The sequence below is a fragment of the Poecilia latipinna genome, unplaced genomic scaffold, assembly GCF_001443285.1.
Source record: "Poecilia latipinna isolate Pla-1442-1.1 unplaced genomic scaffold, P_latipinna-1.0 Scaffold541, whole genome shotgun sequence".
Classification (NCBI taxonomy): domain Eukaryota; kingdom Metazoa; phylum Chordata; class Actinopteri; order Cyprinodontiformes; family Poeciliidae; genus Poecilia; species Poecilia latipinna.
In genome coordinates, this window is record NW_015113157.1 from 258,538 (window position 1) to 279,088 (window position 20,551).

Genomic DNA, 20,551 nt, shown 5'->3' on the forward strand with positions numbered 1-20,551 from the left:
TCTTGCGCCCTGGCAGTTTTGATCCCTCTGAGTGGAAAGGGATGGAGGCATGGTGCCTTCATGTCTCCGGGATCAGCTGTGCTAAGTCTGAGCTTAAGAAGGAGATCCGGTGTGAGAGTGAAACTACAAAGGCTGCGGGCCTGAAATAGTGCAGGAAATGGGGAGAGCAAGAGCACACATGCTGCACATGTTGCTCATCTGATCCACTATAAGCTGCATACATAACATCAGAGTCAGCCATGCCAAAAGATATCAATGACTGAATGTCAGTCCTGGTGGCAGCATATTGGACTGCATTGGTTCACAGTGCCCCCTGCTGGCAGATAGTCAGCGAACACCCGACGTAGCTTGACATTTTTGTTCATAATATGCAAAGATAGAGAAGATTTTAACCTTTTTTATTTAAAAAAAAAAAATCAGAAAAACTTTATTTCTAAAACCTTCATAAAATACTTTAAGTCATAAAAGTTTTATTTAGGATACCAACAGAAACGGTAAAAAACAGTTTCTATCTATCTATCTATCTATCTATCTATCTATCTATCTATCTATCTATCTATCTATCTATCTATCTATCTATCCGTCCGTCCGTCCGTCCGTCCGTCCGTCCGTCCGTCCGTCACATATGTTATATTAACAATAATCTAATTTTAGATCTGTTCCATATAAATCTGACATTGCATATCAGTACCAATAACAAGAATAAATTAATTGATTTCCTAATGCAGGAAACTAATCAGCCTTTAAGGAAAACAGGAGCCATATCTGAGAAAGAGAAGATTATTTTATTGTTTTTATTTCAATGTTTCCAAAGGAGAGAGAGCAAAGAGAGGATCGTTTGAGAATCAGAAGGAGGTGACAGGAGGGAAGCGATGAGGAAAACATGATTTTTTTTTTGTTTGTTTTTTTTGTAGTTGTCGTTCCATTTTATTATTTTTTTTTCTCTCAGCAACAAATCTTCAGGAAAGGAAAGTACTCTCAGCAAAAACCCTGGCTGTATTTTGTCTGTGTTCAGCACTCACTGTTTTTAGCAGAACAGATCAGGAAGAAGCACCACGACCATACGCGTTTGACCTTTTTCCTTCTTTCAAGATGGTCATTCAGAAATAAATTGAAGGAAAAAAAACAAAGTAAAAGTAAAACTCCTCTGCCTTTCCACTTTTGGCCATTGCAGTATGCAGTTTGCAGATCTTAGGAAATACAGCTTTGTGATGTAATTTCAAATCCCAGAATCCCACACAATTCTTTAATTTTGAAGTCGTTTTAAGCTCATCCAAAGTGTTTGGGACGTGCAAAGTTTTTAATCTTTGCAGACTGCGTGTTGTGAAAGATCTGTCAAAAATACAAACTGCTGAGGAACTCAGAGGAACTTCGTTTTGAGTGTCTAAAATAGAGCATTGCTTGTCACGTTGTGGAAAAAAAGAAACACCAGAAGAAAAAGCAAAGACAAATTGAGATAAAAATTTCAAAAGCATTTCTTTTTTTTTTTCCATTTCGATGATTATGAGGAGGAATGCTGCACATGGGAGACAAATGGCAGAAGTCCTGTTTAGCCAGCTCCTGAGCGTGGCTTCTGGTTCGCAGCGTTCAGTCTGGCGAGAAGGGGCTTTACCTGCAAACCCAACAGCACCAGCTGACTCCAGCAAAACCGTGAGGTAGATAACCGGTCACACCGACCACAAGAGTAAAACAAAGCCTCCAAAGTAGATGCCCATTGGGTGTAGAACTTGTAAAGTCATAAAGGTACGGCTCCTGTTTCATGTTTTAGACCATTTAAAAAAAAATAAAAATAAAAAAATAAAAAAGGAAATAGGAAAAATAAGGAATCACCGTGCTCTCAGTTGGTCACCTTTGTTCTTAGTATTGCCGTGGAACTCTCATTGTCTTTATTGCTACCAAAACGACTTAGATAGCGAAACACTTCATGGAAAGCTCCATGATTTCACACACACAATTGATCAATTGGAATAGAAGAATGACACCTGATCGAGTTGGATGAAAGAGTGTTGGACGATGTTCAATGTTACGTGAGGAAGGCACCGTTTCCAATAATAAATTCATTAATTTCCTAGTGAAATGGTCGTCTGCGTTAGCTTTCAAGTGCAGCTGGGACACGCGTGTCGTCAGCTATTCGCTCTCCTGCAGCTCTGAAAACCTAAACGAAGTGATTCTAAAAGCTTCAGTGCAAACAAGGCCCGCTAATGTCGGTCGTACACCACGAATGAAACAAGCTGTAAAATCATGGAGAACTCAGAAAAAAGGGAGGGAGGGAGGAGGTGGGGAGGGGGCGGATATCTCAGTCCCATGCATTGCAAATGTCACATCATACTTGGATTCGGTGGGAAGGGGGGTTTTTACGGGGGGAGATGGGTGGGTGAAGGTGGGTGGGAGGGAGGGTGTCATTGAAAAGGAGAGTAAGAGAAGGATGTTTGTTATCAAAATAGATCTACTTTTTTTTTTTTTTTTTATCTTACTTGATTTCCCCGTGATTAGCCGACTGTTTGAGTCCATTTAAGTTGTGTTCAATTCCCACTAAAAATGTCGGGGCTGTGCAAAAAAAACGTTTGTGTATCTGGTCCAATCAGGGCAGGCGGTCGCTTTTTATCCCTGCGATATCCTCAGCAACTTCCCAACTGCCCTCCGGCTCACAGAGCTGTAATGTGGCCTGGAAAATACAATTAGATTACTAATATTAGTTTTGTTTTCTTTTGTGCAAACTAATCCGTTTAGTTTTACACAATTTACATGGAAAGTTCATAAAAGCAACCTTTAAAGGGATAGTTTTATTTTTCATCAATATATGTCAACATTAAAAAAACAAATAAAAAATTTATTTAAAAAAAAAACGTGCTTTAGTTTCAATCATAAACTAAAGCACACTGTTTACCTGTGCATTACTTGCTGAGTTGACTGTAAGGAGACGAGTTGTTGGAAGAGTCCACTTGCTGCAGCGTGCCGTTTTCCTGCAAAGCAAGAGCAGCATCTCTCATTTAGAGCCCGATAATAACCCCCCTCTGTGTGAGAAAATTGATGGTTTTGGAGGACGAACGCTTCAAAAGCAACTCGGGGCTTTTATGAATCGAGGACTTCTGGACAAGGCACGGGCTGCTGTCATTTTCTGAAGTAATTACTGCTTTTAGATGTGTTGCATTTAAACGGATGCTGCGCGGAGGGCGATGTGAAACGACTTTACGGAGAACTTACAGCTGCTGTCTGCAGTGGGGGGTACTGTGGCATGTAGGCTCCCTGGACCCCGGGGTTGGCAGCGATGTACTGTGAGACACAGAAGAAAAGTCAAATGAAATACTCACTTTTGCTCACTGTGTACTCTATAGTATCAAATGCATAGGAAGAAGACATGAGAACATTATATTCCTACTGCACTATGCAAATGCATTGGAACTATATGAAAAAGTGTGAAGGGGGTATTTTAAGACAATGCTGTAGCAATACTTTCATTAACACAAAACTACGTATGTAACTGGTTTACTGTAATAAAACCTACAAAGAGTATAATTGTGGAGACTCTTCTCTGTTTTCCCCTTTCTCCCAAAGGGGAAATTATAGAAAATGCACGTGTCAGCCATTTTGGATAATGAGATCTGGTTTCCAACATCAGAACATTTTCCACATAAATTCTAATTTCTGATTTCTGGATTGAAATAAAGCAGAGCATAGCGACTCGTAACCTCTGGACACAACCCCACTATTTAGATTGTCTGAAAAAAAAAAAAAAAAAAACTAAATGAGGGAACCTTAGCTAACAAATGATTGTGAGTGCGTTTATGTTTGAAAGTCAGACAAATGAAAAAGTTTCCCATGTTAAAATGCCTCAAAAGAACAGCAGTTCGACATGCTTTTACATCTCCTGCAAACTTTAATGTTATACGCAGAGTGTTGAAGACAGTGTTAAATCTAAAAACAAAAAAGAACAAAAAAATAATTAAATAAGTGTAATGGAGTTAGTCCCACACACCGCTCCCGTGTTTCCCAACGACAGCTGGCCCATCTGCTGAGTTATCATGGCTGTGGGATGCATTGACATGGAGGGATCCACAGAGGGAGACATCACAGCAGCCTGCGGCACAAGGCAGTTCAGCTTTAGCATCATGTGACATGATAAAGAGTTTTGCCAAATCAGTCTTCACTCTGCAAGAACAAAAACAGCAAACCCCAAGCAAAAAAAAACAACAACAACAAAAACACACAACAAACATGGACAAAAATATCCCAAAACAAAATACATCCAGGTGCAGTCAACTGACAGATGATGTGATATTTTTTTTTTTTTTTTTGCCATATCTGTGAGTGTGTACTTATTAACCACTGGTTAATAAGTACACACTTATTAACCAGTGTGTACTGCAGTCAGGTTTGATGCTCAAAAACCACCAAAAGTGTTCATTTGGCAGCTTGTCAATTTTCAAATGGAGTGGGCTCCTTTAAACTTTAATGCCTTTCGGGAACAGTTCATTTCCCAGCAGAAAGTGTGTGTGTGTGGTGGGGGGAGGGGACACAGCAGCAGACACTTGTTCCAGTGGAAACCATCTGTTGGAAGAGTCAAAGAGTCACAAGACTGTCTCTGCTTCAGGCATTTCCTGCTGGATCCACAGAGACGGCGCAGGGGAAGGGAGGGCTGAATGTCTCCTTAGTTATTCCCGTTCTCTTTCATTGCTCTCCCCATCACACACTCCAACACACACTCCGACAGAGAGCGGCTGTACCCCCACAGCCTGTGTCAGCGTGGTCTTTCCCCACATTATGTTTAGGGAACTTTGAGTGTTGGGTTGACTGTGTCAGCAGAGCGGGGTGAATAAAGAGCGAACAGCACTGAGCTCAGCCCTTTAGCCTCAACTGCACCACACATGCACACACACACACGCACACACACACACCCATTTCCTGTATGCATAACATGGTGTTGGAGGACTGTTATATATATATATATATATATATATATATATATATATATATATTCTGTTCACTTACCGGGTGTTGCATGATGTATGGTTGATGCGCCACCCAAGAATGGCTCTGAACCTAACAGAGGGTGAGAAAGCGAAACACACAAAAGATAAGAAGCATTCATGTTACCCACAATTGGATGCCATAAGCCGCAGTTTGTGTGCGTGTGTGTGTGCGTGCGTGTGTGGGTGTGGGCGTGTGTGTGTGCAAATCCAGAAGTAGACATAAGCAAATATCAGAAACATATTTATCAGTGTTTGAATTTTTTTAAATCAAACACTGTGAGGTTGTTCATTCACAATTCTTAAAAAAACAATAAAACGTCCAAACCGTTCAGCTTTTAGTGTGCATGTCTGTTTCACTGATGAGCTCAGAAAGTTTCCTGTGTACTGTGGAGCTGTGTCAGTGTGATTAGTCATTCCTATTAACTTTAGTCATCTGCTGTGGCTGAATTACTAACAACCTGAATAAAATGCTGCCTTTTTTCTCCCGTTGTTGGTAAGAGTCTCCTCATATAATCGCTCTTCTGTTGAAAAATCCCCAGTATATTTTTTGACAGCTCTCTTAAATGTGATATACAAATCAATTTCAGACTTTTAAATAGTTATTCCTACTTTCATAGCGATGTTACTATAAATTGTTATATTTGTTTTTTTTTTTTTTTGTTTGTTTTTTTTTTTTTAACTGCGGCCAGTAAAACCGCTGCCTCTTTTTCTTTAAAATATGAGCATATAAAACAAATACTGGCCTCACTCACTAGCTTTATATTACTTTTGTTGTTTATTTAAATATTTTATTGGTAGTTTTGAAAATTCTAAATTATATGACATTTTTATAGTAAAGTCTGAGAACTAGATTCCTTCAGGCGATGTATCCATAGTAATGCGGTATCATTATCCCAGTAAACATCTCCTTGAGGTAACAATTTCTTATCTATGGAAATATGTATCTATGAATTAAAAACAGTAGAGAGCTGAGAAACTTTCTAAACTAATGATAGTAAAGCTCCAATAGTTGCTTGGTTTATGTAGATTTATTTGAACTTATTATTTCTCAATGTTGCTCTTTGTGTCTGCCATTTTTTATTTTTTTTTTTTTTTTGCTTTACCACTCTTAATTAGGGTAGTTTTTTTTTTTTTTTTGCTAACCAGCAACTTGTTGCAACATCTATTTTTCTTCAGGACTGTGAGAAAACAACAATTCCTGAATCTTGATTATGCTTAATTTCGAGCTTTTATTGCTCATTCTACCATTTCAGAGCACTGGTTGAGTTTTAGACTGCTGGTGTCCACCAGAGGGCTCTTGGCCTTCTAACCTTAAAACACTCAAACCTAAAAAAAAAAATAAAAAAAAAAAACTTAACAGGTGCAACAGTGACAGGTTAAGGTGGAGTTTTATTGGAAATGGACCAACTGCCAATTAAAGCCAAAACAACATGTCCTGGGACATAAGTGAGCTGCCTGAGTGTTCCTGCTGACAGAGCTGTGAAGGTGTGCAGCTTCACTTCTTGACCCAGAGAAGTAAAAGGTCTCTGATTTTTATGTTTTGTCAAATGTTTCCCTATTTTAATTGAAGCTCTTATTTTATCCAAATATAACATTGTCAGAAGGTTAAATCTGGCACAGTAGTATCAAATAAAAACTATTGCAAAACAAAAAAAAGTAAAAAAAAAAAAAAAAGAAACAACAAAAACTTCTATTCCAAACTAGGAGCAAATCTTTGATCTGTTTGCTAGAATTAACAAAAATAACTCTTGGCAGAAATCTTATATTTCTCCGCATTTTTTCACTTCCACAAATGCACGCTTTAATAAGAGATTATTTAACGTCTAGCCGATCAGCCTGCTTTGCATTTTTAAGAACAGCAGTCGATCGCGACCCAAGGCTGTAAGTGTTTCAGATATGGTTTAACACCTTTTCTTGCAACTCTTGCTCCTGAGCAAGTGGGAAATGACGAAACCCTCAGGCTCATGCAGTGAATGCCACGCCTTAAAATGCACACTGAAGTCAGCAGAGAAATGGAGAAAATCCAGACTTTGCTTGTTTGTTTTTTGCGTCTGTTTTATGTTTATGTTGATTTATTCAAATGACTCTTTGAATACCTGATAAGCAGAGACAGGAGACATGTATGGAGACATTGCAGGCTGCACAGTCATTATTCTATTGGTCACCGGATACGGAGAGGGATAATATCTAGAAAAAAAAATAAAATAAAACACAACAATATTGTTATAATTGTTCAATGAACTCAGAAATAACTAATGTGAAGCTTAAAGCTATTAAAATGTTCAGAAATCTTATAATAATTTCTGAAAAACTAAAAGTAATTAATCTGTTACTAACCACAATTTTAAAAGTACAAGTAGAGTTGAATGTTTACAGTCAATGTGATGACATTGGTATGGCCTTTATTTAAAAAAAATAAATAAACATGTATCATGCTTTTCTACACAGAGTAAATTGTTACATATTAACAGCAACTTTTAGAGGTAAAGATCAGAACATCAAGTTATTAAGTAATTGAACAGGCCAGAGCGCTAACTTCATTTAATAGAGGACCAGTTTTCACTGGGGGAAAACCCGCCAGCATTCCACTGTTAAAGTTATTTGTCCAAACAAATAAAAATACAAAGACTGACTTCAGAGCATTTTCTCGCAGAAGGTTTTAAAGGACTGGACAAACTTCTATAAAGAGAGGGTAACTTACCCATTCTGTATGGCTGCTGTGGAGGGGTCATAGGTCAGCGTCATGGCGCCCTATGGCAACAAAGAAAAAGTTCAGACTAATGCTGACTCAAATGATACTCATCGTTCCTTTTTATGAAAACAGTTTTACAATGTTGTCTGGAAATGACTTAAATAGTTTCTTTTTCACAGAAATTGCACAGCAGTCAAAAGGGGTTCTTTTCAAACCTTGTTTTTTTAATAATTCATAACCAATATCATCTTATGAAATGTGCAATGTGCAACTAGAATAGTTTCCTAATTTGACATACTGGTTCTTGTCAATTAGTTTTTTACCAACCATAGTTCAACCCACGTGAACTCATAATGCTCCAGCTGATTACTGGAATGGCAGGACTAATTGTTTCAAATGTGTTTCTAAAAGTCCGAAAAAAAATCCATATAGTTTTCTGAGTTTATCATAATGTCCCCCAAATAGCCCAGCTGATGAAAGTGATGTTGGGCTGTTTGATTTGATTCCATGTAAAGATGTGATTTTTTTCCCCTTAATATTTCTTGAACAGATTTTCAAGAATTTTGAAAACTTGTGAAAATTAAGAAGCACCAATCCATACATGTTGCGCTTCCTCTATGCAGGATGGTGGGGGACAGAAAGCCAGTCCATCATAAGGCAACACAGAGACATGAGGTGCAGGCATTTATGCATATTACTCACACACACACACACACACACACACACACACACACACCTAAGGCGTAATTAAAGCAGCTAATTGACCTAACATGCTTTTGGACTGTAGGAGAACCTGGAGAGAACTCACGTTCTTTATTTATGCACAAGAAAACCTAAGACCTTTTTTGTGCACAACCATGTAGCAAACATTTTTATACAGCATATAACCTTTTCTAGTTAAGTTGTTTGATTTTGAGGTTCATGTTCCTAAAAGTTTAGGAAGTACCTTTATGTTAGTGATACTGAGATGCTAACGCTTGCTTACAAAATCACTTATTTCTTTCCTGTCCACTGCTGGTGGCAACAAGCAGCTAATCGGATTAGTTTGAATTGGCTTTTCAGTCCAATCTTCAGTTTTTTTCCCCCAACACTTATGAAACAACATAAAAATTTAGATTCACCGAATCACTATGTTGTTTTGGACATACTTTGTTAATTTAAATAACTGAATCTATTTTAAATGCTTTAGAAAATTACAAATCCATTACTTATTTAAAAGTAGGCTGATTTCTCAATACAAAGGGTTTTAAAAGTGAGCTTTTAAATAGGTTAAAATCTCATACTAACAAAGCAGTGATCAAAATCATATACAGTAAATAATAAAAGAGCATTTTATACATACTAGTCTGAGGTCGCCTGTCTGTCCGTTGGGAACGTATCCGCTGTGAGCATGTTTCTTTCTTTGACTGTCAGCAAACTTACACAGCAAAGGTTGAGACGGTCCTGGAAGACAACAATGTCACCACACAGGCAACATGAAATTATTACTGTTATTAATCCACTTTAAATAAAATAGACTTAAAAACAAAGGTCATTTACCCAGAGCTCCGGAGGCTAATTTGATGAACTTGCCATTAAAGTGGGAGATGACTGCATTGCACTGCTCCGTCGTGTCCATCCTGTAAGAGAGACACGAAACCTGACACACCCACTGGAACAATGTCTTTTTAATATAAAGTGTTCATGTTCTGCATAGCTACAACATACACTAAAATAACATTCTTATCCTTTACTTCTTATTTTTTTATTTTTTTTTTTTATTTCAAACAATGTTAAAAGCAGCTTTTTGGTGCACTACGGTTTTTCCTCACAGATCGCTGTGTTTGCCGGTCCTCTATTATTTTTTTGCGCGCACAAACAGCAGCTACAAATAGTCGAAGCTGAACACCAGATCACATAAAGCGGCGAAGCGCTGAAGGCTTATGCCGCAAATACTTCAAAGGTGATTCATCAGGCAAGAAGCGGATGTGCTTCCTTTCAGCGTATCCTGCGACAGACCTGGCAAAGCCCACGCCTCTGCTGTTACCGCTGTAGTCCCGGAGGATTCGAGTGGAGACAACCTGACCGAAGGGCTGCAGCATCTTCTCCAGCTCTCTCTCATCCACCGACAGAGGCAGGTTGGAAATGTAAAGGTTTGTGGGGTCCTGCTCCTGCTGCTGCTCAGAGACAGGAAGAGAAAGTGTGAGAATGTTACATCCCAGAAAGAAAGAAAAAAAAAGGAAAGAAAGAAAGCTAAAACACAGATAATTCACTTTATCTTCACTGACAAACGGATGAGTCAGAACGCTGACTTTGCTCGGGTTTTGGTCAAGGGAACGGTTGGGTTAAGCAAACATTTTAAAGCTCTTCTGCACACAAACATGTAACCGCACACAGCGCATCCCACTTCATCTGCTCTGAGCAGCCGCTCGGCGCCTCTACGGTCTCTCCTGGAAACAGCACGAGAGCGCCGTCGCCATAGCTACTGCAACACACAACCGGTGTTCTGCCATGTTTGATAAAAACTGAGCAGCCACATGCAGATCTCCCGAGAGGAGCGATTCATCAGCGAACAGCAGCACACATACACATGCAGAAAAACGATTGGACTAAAAGAGATTTCATGCTGCTGCTGGTATTTGAGAGAAGCAAGTTAAGAAGATGCATAAATATCCCCTTTCTTTATGGTGCTTAAGTGCTAAATGTCTCTGCCTTCATAGACTTCTGGTAAAACTGTGGAATTAATGTTATTTTAGACAACAGGAATGTAAAAATGCATATGTAAGCAGCGTGGTTGATAAATTGTTGTGCCATTATGTCACTGGGGTCAGAGGAGGAACAACACGCCGGCTAAAACATGTTCAGCTTCAACATGCAACCGACAAGGACGCAAACAGTCAAAAAAGGACAACGTCAAAGGAAAGGTTCGAAAGCATGAAAAGTATGCACACACACACACACACACACACGTAGACACACACACGTAGACATGCAGGCGTGTCCGTATCAAACTTACCTTTGCCATCTGGGCCTGAATGCCGCTGGTTTTCAGAGCATGTACTGCCTTTAGAGCAGCAGCCGGGCTGTCGAAGTCCACAAAGCCGTAACCTGATGTTTGTGGGACAAGATTTCCATCAGCAGACATTAAACCAAGAGAACATTCAATGATTCCAACAATTTCTGCTGTCGGCATTGCGGATAAGTCGCTTACACCAAATAATTTTGCACGACACAAATAAATAAAAATCACCGTATAAAATATTCAGACTATTTGCCGTGTGGTAATTAGGTTCTGTTAAACCACATGAGGGTCGTGGTATATGCCAGCGAGCCTGACAAGTCCAAGACGTTGTGAAGTGGATATTCTTTTTTGCAGAACATCCAAGAAATTTTTTTTTTGCTACACAAGTCAATGCCCTTCAAGGAAACATCATCTCCACTAAAGGGTACACTAGCAAAGGCCTCCTTTACTTCTGATCAGGACTTCCTCTTGCTCTCTAGGATCTCCATGGACATTTGAAGGCTACTTGAATGTAGCAAATGTAGACAGTCACATTTCAGTGTGAAGACAATGATGACACTTCGGTTTCTTTCTGACTTTGTTTTTGCAAAGTCGCTGCCACAGTTACCACATTTGCACAAGGGTATCTGAAAATACATCAGTTCACTACGGTACTCTATGGCTCACCCACTGCAGCTTCAGCTCTTCTGGGAAGCTTTCCACCAAAGTTGGGAGTGTGTTTATGGGAATTGTTGACCATTCTTCCAGAAGTATGTAAGTCAGGCACTGGTGTTGGGGAATCAGCGTACCGCATATGTTCTAGTTTGTTCTGTCCTGACTCAAATGGTGGATACTTTAAGGAATCTGTGCAGACCAGTCGAGTTCTTATGGACTTTGCTTTTTGCCCTGGAGTGCATGAAACTGTCCAAAATGTCTTTATATGTCGAAGCACCAAGGGTTCATTTCACTAGAACTAAGGGACAGCCCCGCATCATACTCTGCACCAAACTTTGCACCTGACACGATGATGTCAGGGAATTACCAACTTCCTGGCCAGTCCTTAACCCTTACCCATCCAATGGGTTTCCAAACAGAAAGGAATGGTTCATCCCTCCAGAGAAAAATGACTCTTCTAGAGCCCAGAGGAGAATGTTTTACACCACTGCAACCACAAGGTTTTACAATCGACGTCATGATGTTAGGTTTGCATGAGACTTTCCTGAGCCACATGAAGTCTGCAGACCTGTAGCTATGGACTCTACACAAAGTTCTCTGAACACTATGTGCCTCAGCTTTTGCTGACCCCACGCTGTGATTTTCATTATCAATCACCGCCGTTATATTTTAAGTAAAAGCATCAAAACATTCCTCCAGCAGTAATGAGAGGATGCAAGGAAAGGGCTTTCCCTTTCGTGACTCAGTATGGTGAATCAAAGGCGGCGAGAACAGATCACACATCGTGGATAAGGTACGACTGTTGCTACAGGTTGCTGTAGGGATTTTTAACAGTAAGGTGTGGTTTTCTTTCCTTTTTATTTTTGTAAGTGGCCAATCTCTAGATAGGCAGAGTCAATGATGCAAACCAGGTACTACACTAAGTCTGGTATTGTGTAAAGATAAAAATAACATATGTGTGCTTGTTAACTTCAGTACACTTACTTTTGAGTTGTATGTAGTGGGTAAATGGAGACCTGAATTCCTAATAGTAAATTATATGAATCATTGATAGCTTAATATATGCACAATGACATGATGAAACTAGATAACATGTATTTTTTTTCACATCAACTTCTGTAACTTTACTTTAAACTGGAAAACATGCCATTTTTCTTTGTCATTTTCAAGTATGATCTCAATGTTTCCCTGTAACACAGCGAGCCACTGTTTTCTGCTGATTCCACGAGGAGAGAGAATGTGTCTGTAGATCCTCTAAACCTGTCTGTCTGGGATAATCCATCTTAATCTGCTTTTGTTTTTGTCAAACTTTTGTTACCATGGAAGCGCAGCAAAGATTTTGCATAATTCAATCTGCCTCAATGTGAAGTCACAGAAGTTTGACGAGAACGGGAACAGAATCCTTCACGGTCAGCCCTCACAAAGACCGGTTATCAGGCTAAACAACTAATCCATTTATGGACACTTAGGATATTGATACAAACCAGATGCTACCTCGAATGGCTCGAAACATACATATATTCTCCTAGCTGCTCTCAACAGAGACTGAACATACTAAGCAGCTGAGGTAGCTGACCTTTGCATTTGTTGGTCGTCTTGTCGAGGATCGCCTTGGCCGACTGAATCTTTCCATACCTGTGTAGACAACAAAATGCACATTACTGTCAAAGAACACTCATCTAAAAAGGTTTGACTGGAGATAGCATCTTTAACTGATGTTGATGGCAATTTCCGTTCGTTCCCAAAGGAAGGAATACATTTTTGAAGAGTAGAATAGTGCTTTCTCTGCAAGGTAGACTCAGTCATTTTTACTTAAGTCTACACACCTTTAATCTTAGTCAGATCTCCTGTTTCTATCACACACTGTTTACAAATGCATCTTTGTTTTTTTGTTTTTTCCCCCACATTTAATACACTCACAATTAAAGCTTTGTGGGTTTTGTAGCCCTACACACAAAACCAAATAACTTAAAGAAACACCAAAGCAGCATATAAAGTCTGCAAAAAACATTTCTCACCAACGTTCTTTGATATGACTAATTTTTGAATAACTGCATGATGCTGATTTGTGAAACCGGCGTAATGAATCGAAAATGTTGTGGAAAAATGTTGCCATTCCCAGCAATACCTCTGAAATAAAAAGAAGTAATCAATAGGTTGTTTCTGAAGCTTGCACACTCAATTCCTTCAACGTTAGCAGAAGCATAGTTCTAAAAATATTGTTCTAGTTCTGGAAGTAGCAGGCGGCAATAGCAATTACTAGCAATATTATTAGCAATATTGTGTTTTAAAAAGGCATTTATTTTTGACATTTTACATAAATGAAATATTTGTTGCCACTTTTTCAAAGAGCCCAATGACCCCTGAAGGTCCGATCCAAGAAGCGGTCCTGCTATGGGCAACGACTTACCAGGCAACATAAAGCCATTCATGTTAATGGAGAGGAGCTACGCTCTCCATCAAACATATTTTTCCAACAACCTTAGTATAATTCTATCACCTCAGGCTTTATTTTACATCTGGCTGAAATGTGGCACAAACTGAGAGCTGCTGTGTGGATTTGGAGGCCATGCAGACTGAATGTCTCGCTCATTTCAACATGCGTACTGTGTTGCTATGAAAAGCGGTTTCGTTTCTGCTTTTGTGCTGGCAAACACCATTGGGAACAAGAACAAAACACAAGCAAACAGGACACAAACAGCTGCCGCCGCTGCTGGTTATATGGCTGAGTGCCTCTTCCTCCAATATGCGATTGATTTAAAAGGAAAAACAAAGACAAAAATCCACTAATTACGGCGGCCACCACATTAACCACTTGGACTCAAGTCTGTAGTATTAAGTTATATGAAACATGTCCACTGGACGGCTGTCTTTTCTCTATAAAACAGTATTTTTACACATACTGTTGGTGAGTTCCTGCTTTTACATATGTATTTGTATTTATAGACAATTGAATGTTTTAGCACTTATGCATCGCTGTGCATTATGGTCTAAACCAGAATCTATTTAAAAACAATTTTTAAAAAATGAAACCAGATTTTCAGCAAAACAAAACAAGGTCTGCAATTCTTTTCTATTTCATTTCAATTTATCTACAGCTTAACTATGTAAAACCGCTATTTAATTCAGTGCATGTTTCAACTGGTATAGTCCTTATAAATATGTAAGTAGGCTTATTTTCAACTTGCTACAAGAAGCCTTGCTGAGCTGTTGAATTTTGCAGGTTTTTTGGTTTAAAATTTGAACATTTCAAAATGTCCTCCAATGTGACACATTTTTCCTTCAGCCTGCACCTGTCAGCTCAGCGTAGCACCAACACTGGAAAAAGAGCTAAAAAAAAAAAAATGCATCAAAATGTAATTTAATTCTAAGAGCTGTTTTCTACCGTGTTATACAGAGTTTCCCCAAACATTTTTAACTCATGCAACAACAAAATGACAACAGAAACGATAGCTGCAAACCCAGTTATTGTTCTTTAAAGTACAAAAACACAATTAATAAATCAATACAAAAACACCCCCAAACAGCCACTATGCTGCTTTTTAATAATTTATTATGGCTGCTTTTAACAACAACAACAACAACACGTTTTAATAGAAGCTTTTAGAAATCACATTAAGACTGAATGTCATTTATGGAGATACCCTTAATATCTCAAAATAGTGTTTCAAGACTTTGTAACCACATCTCTAAAACGGGAGCATGACAGTGGCGTGGCATCATTCGCACAAGTGTGAACCTTGGTTCGGTGCTGGCTCACAACATCCTGATTATTTCTGAATATTAAAGTCACCATATTTAGTTTACGTCACTGAGTGAATGTGGGGATCATTAAAACCTGACTGTGTTAGAATTATGAATAATTGGATAGGCATCTATTTTGGCTACAATTGTATGACAGGTGGTAGACATTAATACAGTTACACACTTGCTTAAAAATTCAAAATAATAAATGTTTCAATGTTTACAATCCAAGAAATTAACTGACTGAAATGTAAAACTGTCCGATTAAGAAAAATATTAGACGCAAAATGAAGTATGTGTCTTTTATTGACGTCACTTTTTGGTTTCATTTTATTTTTTAGGTAAATAGAAAAACAAAAATCCAGCGATTTTCACTCCAAAGCAGACTGGGGAACTTTAGAGTAATAAATTCATAGCTAGAATAATTTAAAAAAATAAATGAATAAATAACAAAGATTAACTGACTGCAGTTAAAAACTAGGTCTCCTTCTTTCAGCAACGAAAACTTGCAAGATCCCTTTTGTTCCATGGTGAATTAAAAATTCACTTTCTGCCAAAATCAAACTGCTTCGTTAAAACACAGCATACTTAATGTATCTGATAAGAGGATGTTATTTTGGGGTTTTAAAAACGACGATGGGACTTTGAACTTGATGATGAAAAACTTTCCCTGCTACTAATCTAGCTTCTCTTTTTGTTAAGAAGTACAAATAAATCTATGTTTGCATGCAAAGCAGGGCACTGAAGTTAAGACTGTGAACATTTTCCAATCTCTAACATCAGAGATACAGAGATTCCAAATTATGGAGATGTGATGCGTTGCATTGGCTGCAAAAGCCACCATGTATCTTGTTTGCATTAGTGTGTCTTATGTTAGACTACAGTGCTTTTCAGGCAGCATTGCAGTTTCGCATCACTAACATACTTGTTTTGGGATCTTCAGCCCACTTCCAATGATGTATCTCCAGAAGCAAAAAGCTTAAAGAGATCATTCAGCTTCTTTTCATCTTACCATGGAGAGATTATATAAGCCATATTTCCTGAAGGCAGGAGGGACACATTCTTGTCAAAGAAACACTCCAAACAGTCTGCAGAAAAATCTGAATTACCCCTTTAAATGTCTCTTCAGCACGTTTTGGACTCTCTTTACCTTGAGATGCAACGAAACCAATGTGAAATCAGACTCGAGTAAATGAACCACACCACCACCTCTTCTTATCTCAAAAAGATGTGCTTCTTTGTGCTGTTGATATCAAGCCCAGACCATCTGGACGTGTCTGCATGTACTCACTGGTGACAGAGTTTGACCAGATCCAGGTCTGTGGTGGCGGGAGGCAGGCCTCGGATGTACAGGTTGGTTTTGCTGAGCTGCTCCAGGCCTGTGCTGCTGCTGTTGCTGCTGCTGCTGGGACTGGACGGAGTCATGGGGTACGACTGCACACAGGAAACTCGCTGTTAGGACGTGTACGAGGTTCCGGATAATCTAATTTAACCAGACCGACGGCGATCACAAGAACGTCTTGGATGTGCAGGACGGGGAGCGTTGCTTTCTGCGTTAAAAGCTAGAGTTGTTGGTCAAGCATTGCTTATTAATGACCAACACTGAACCCCAGTATACTGTGTGCAGTGGTGGAAAGACGGTAAACTAATGGCATTTTTCCCCCTCCCTACTACTCTGCTATACATTTCTAAAAATATATATTTTTTACAAAAACAAACATGTTACATTTCCCTCTGCTACAGTCTTACAGCAGCAGCAGACGTAAGTAATTGACTTAAGGTCCCAGTGGTGATGAAAATATGATATTCCGCCAACCAAAAGTGAACCATTTACTATTGTGCAAGAGGCGCCTTTATGAATCACATTGTGATTAAATCGGCATTTTAACTAGTACATCCTGCTGTGGCATTCCTCAGAAACATGTCGCTTTCTTCGTGCTTGTAAGCCACTCAGCACACCCCGCACTGCCCCTGCGAAGCATTTCCTTCCCTTTACTCATTCATTAAAATCGCTCCCAGCCACCCCAAGCGCTCTCCAGAATCAGATCAAAGGCAGAATCACACCATCTGTCCATAACCAAAGGACAATCTCCTTCAAGAGCCAAAGATTATAAAACTGCACACAAGACTGTAAAAAATTGAACAACAGAGCTATTCTTACAAAGGCTTGTGTTATTTTTATTTTTTTGAATGCCACAGATGAGAAATGAATCTGAGGGGCAGTGACATCTGTGAGGTCTGCTCTGTTCTCGAACAATTAGTTGGTATGCAGCTACAAACTTTTCTGTATGGGTGGGCATAGGTGGAGGGGTGGGGGAGGTCCACGTCCCCCTTCAAAGATTCATAGGATGACATTCACAAGGGCATCTTTGCAGCTAATTACTGCCAAAACCTCATTTCCTGTAGGTATTCCTTCTTAGGCTCAGCAAACCACAACTGATTTTATCTGTATTGGGGTTGAAGTTTCAACCATCTACACTTATTTTCTTTCTTCCTTTCTTGCTTAATCATCATCATCATCATCATCATCATCATCATCATCATAATCATTAGTAGTATAATTTTTTTTTCCCAATCCCCCATCTAAAACTATGAAGTGTGATGATCTCAGAGGTCAAAACGAAGAAAGCAAGCAGGACAAGTCCGACCCATACAGCACACTGATATATGCTGTGCTTTGCATCAGGACATAAAGTCCTCTATGGATTCGCCCAGCATTCATTAACCTATATATAAAAAAAAGGACTACAGTTACCACCATGCATATTGACCAGAGTTGGGAACCAGTGAGTGGGCCAAACAAGGTTACTCGGACATAAGCGTCAAAGTGTCGGTGGAGCCATGGATCGGGGGGCCAGCTGCTGTTTTATCTCCTCGTGTATATCAGAGCATCTGCTTGGCAACTGCTGAGAGCGGTGGATCTGTTTACTGATGAATATAATTAATCCCGTCATATAAGGAATGAGGTGGGAATGCCATTCCAATGTCATGTGCGCCTGGTGGCATTTCAGTGCATTTAAACGCCCAGTCAAATGTGACCTAACACTAAAAGTGAGAGCGGGGAATAAAATATGTGTGGCCCTATATATGTGAATGTGTGTGTGTGTGTGTGTGTGTGTGTGAGAGAGAGAGAGAGAAAGAGAGAGAGAGTGTGTGTGTGTTTGTATTTTTGGCCTACCTGCTTTCGATTGGTCGTCTTCAGTGGGTTGCCTGTGTTTGCAAAAATCATCCCGGAGCTTATAGATGTATGTTGGATCCCTCCCTTCAAAAAAATAAAAAAGAAAAAAAAAGAAAAAAAAAGGGAAAAAAACAAGAAAAAAAATAAAAGAAATTAAATAAAAATAAAATAAAACAGAGCGCTAACCGAGCGACGATGAAAGGAGGGAAAGGGGGGAGAGAGAGGCTTGTAAAACAGCCTTTATAATATCCGCATACTGAACCGGCTGGTTAACAGCGAATAAAGCCCCGGTCCTTGATAGGTGTACTGACACATCTATAATACAGTCAGATTCACACCAGGCGATTGACCAACCCTCCGGTCCGGTTCATTGATCTACGACGTCCTGCTGCAGACCGCTCGGCTGTCCCCACCTACTACAGACCGAACCATCTCCGCCTCTACGGGGTGTTGCACGGCTCACAAACTGCGTGTTCCCCGCCTCAAAACTCCCCAACAACGTTTCGATCCGGTTGGAAATATCTACGTTTAGACCTCTGTTATATTGTCGGCGTATATTAAAAATGGCATTAAAGGCGCTTTTAAGGGGGGGATGTTTTATTTGCACGCGCGTTGCTCGCCTCTCGCGTTGTTATCGCCCGTCCGCACATACCAAGCATTCCTCACCCCCACCTCCTCCAACCACACACACACACACGCACACGCACACACACGCACACATATCCTCTTCCTCTTTATGCCCTTCCCCCCATCTAGCATGCATGACAGAGAATCAGGATGCAATGAAATATAATCAGCAGGAGGTCACAGTCTCCCTGTAAAAAACCCAACTGTGTGTTGAGGACGGAGTGGGGGACAGGATTAATAAACTGAGCAGCCAGCAAATATTTGGAAACAAAGAAGGAACCCCCCGCCCCTTCCTCCTCCACCTCATCATCATCATCTCTCATTTAGTCCTTTATGTAGATTTCCTGAAATGCAGCCAGCATCTATAAGCCCAATCTATGCAGATCATATAGTTACACAATTAGGAGATGAGGCTGAGATAAAAACACTTGCAGACCAACAGGATCATTCATAGACTGTTGGAACACGAGCTGTGTTCACAAAACATAAAGAGAATATTTCCTTACTGCTGATGAGAGAAAAAGAAAAAAGAAAAAAAAAGAAGCAGAACTACAGCAGCTTCAGTTTTCACTTCTTCAAACACTCCAAACCTCAATGGGTCGCCTTACGTTCAGCTTTTAGCTCTTCGTTTCTGAAGGCTTGCAGTGATCGCGAACTACAGGCAGCATACCGACCCAAACAACAGCTGAAGCACGTTAGATATTTTAGTCTTTTTGAAACGAAAAGTTGCCTAAGCCTGAATTCATCTTTGGGGCCGATGAAAATAAAAGGCCATCGCACTTTTTTAGGTACACCTTGCTAGCACCAGATTAGATCTCCCTGTGCTTTCCGAACTGCTGTGTTTCACCGTTGCGCAAATTCAACCATGTGTCAGAATCTTTCGATGGAGATTTTGGTCCACGCTTTTGGACATGATGGCATGCATCGCCACAGAGTTGCTGCTGTTTTGTTGGCTGCCCACGACGCAAATCTCTCCTCTTTCAACCAATCTCTTAACTGATCTGCCGAGGACATTGGAGCACAGAGAACCTGTCATCTTAAACCACTTTGAGATGATTTGAGCTTTGTGACTTTAATTTAATGCCATTCAGAAGTACTTTATTAATCGCAAAGGGGAAATCAATATAGTTGTATCTCATATCCACGTTTTTACAAAAAGTTCTACATTGCCAAATGCTTTGAGCAGGAAAGATCTCCTGTAGCTGTCTGTATTACACCCTCAGACTGAAGACCCTGTTGTTGTTTCACAGCCTCATGAAGAGTTTTCTCGTGATTGTCCATATTGCTTTATATTTTATGAAGGACACTGTGGTAACTAAGAGTTGGACATGGTCAGTTTGGTGACGTGTTTAAATTACGCGCATGTAGTGACGAGGGAACCGAGGTGGTTTAGAAATGTTATCCCTCACACCAGTAGGCTGCAAACTCCAGGCGAAACGGATAATGCATGCATGATTTCATGGTCTTTATGCCAAATTCTGACTGTGTCGCAGCTGAAATTAAGACTCATCGAACCTCAAAATGTTCCAGTCTGTTATTATCAAGTTTAGGTGAGTCTGTAGGACTTGTAGCCTAAAGTTCCTGTTCATAGTTGGCAGGGATGGCTGTTGTGGTCTTCTGGTGATGTGGCCCGTCTTTCTCAAGGTTCGACGTGTTGTGTTCAGAGACTGTATTCCTTGTGCACT

General features: G+C 39.8%; 1 protein-coding gene across 2 annotated transcripts; it reads right to left on the reverse strand.

The window, feature by feature from the left end:
• Window positions 1-766: 766 nt before the first annotated feature.
• rbms1a (RNA binding motif, single stranded interacting protein 1a) lies at window positions 767-18,856 on the reverse strand. Of its 2 annotated transcripts, XM_015041202.1 has the most exons (15): window positions 18,497-18,856; window positions 18,240-18,323; window positions 16,353-16,495; window positions 12,894-12,952; window positions 10,658-10,749; window positions 9,661-9,818; window positions 9,202-9,281; window positions 9,005-9,105; window positions 7,672-7,721; window positions 7,067-7,157; window positions 4,990-5,040; window positions 3,977-4,078; window positions 3,205-3,273; window positions 2,888-2,963; window positions 767-2,665 (listed from the first exon to the last, which is right to left on the reverse strand). In XM_015041202.1, exons 2-14 carry the CDS (start codon window positions 18,288-18,290, stop codon window positions 2,895-2,897), a joined length of 1,116 nt encoding a protein of 371 aa, XP_014896688.1. In that variant the 5' UTR covers window positions 18,291-18,323; window positions 18,497-18,856; the 3' UTR covers window positions 767-2,665; window positions 2,888-2,894. The 2 variants fall into 2 exon arrangements, with proteins under 2 accessions (XP_014896688.1, XP_014896690.1); XM_015041204.1 differs by lacking the exon at window positions 18,497-18,856 and having other exon boundaries at window positions 18,240-18,402.
• Window positions 18,857-20,551: the final 1,695 nt, after the last annotated feature.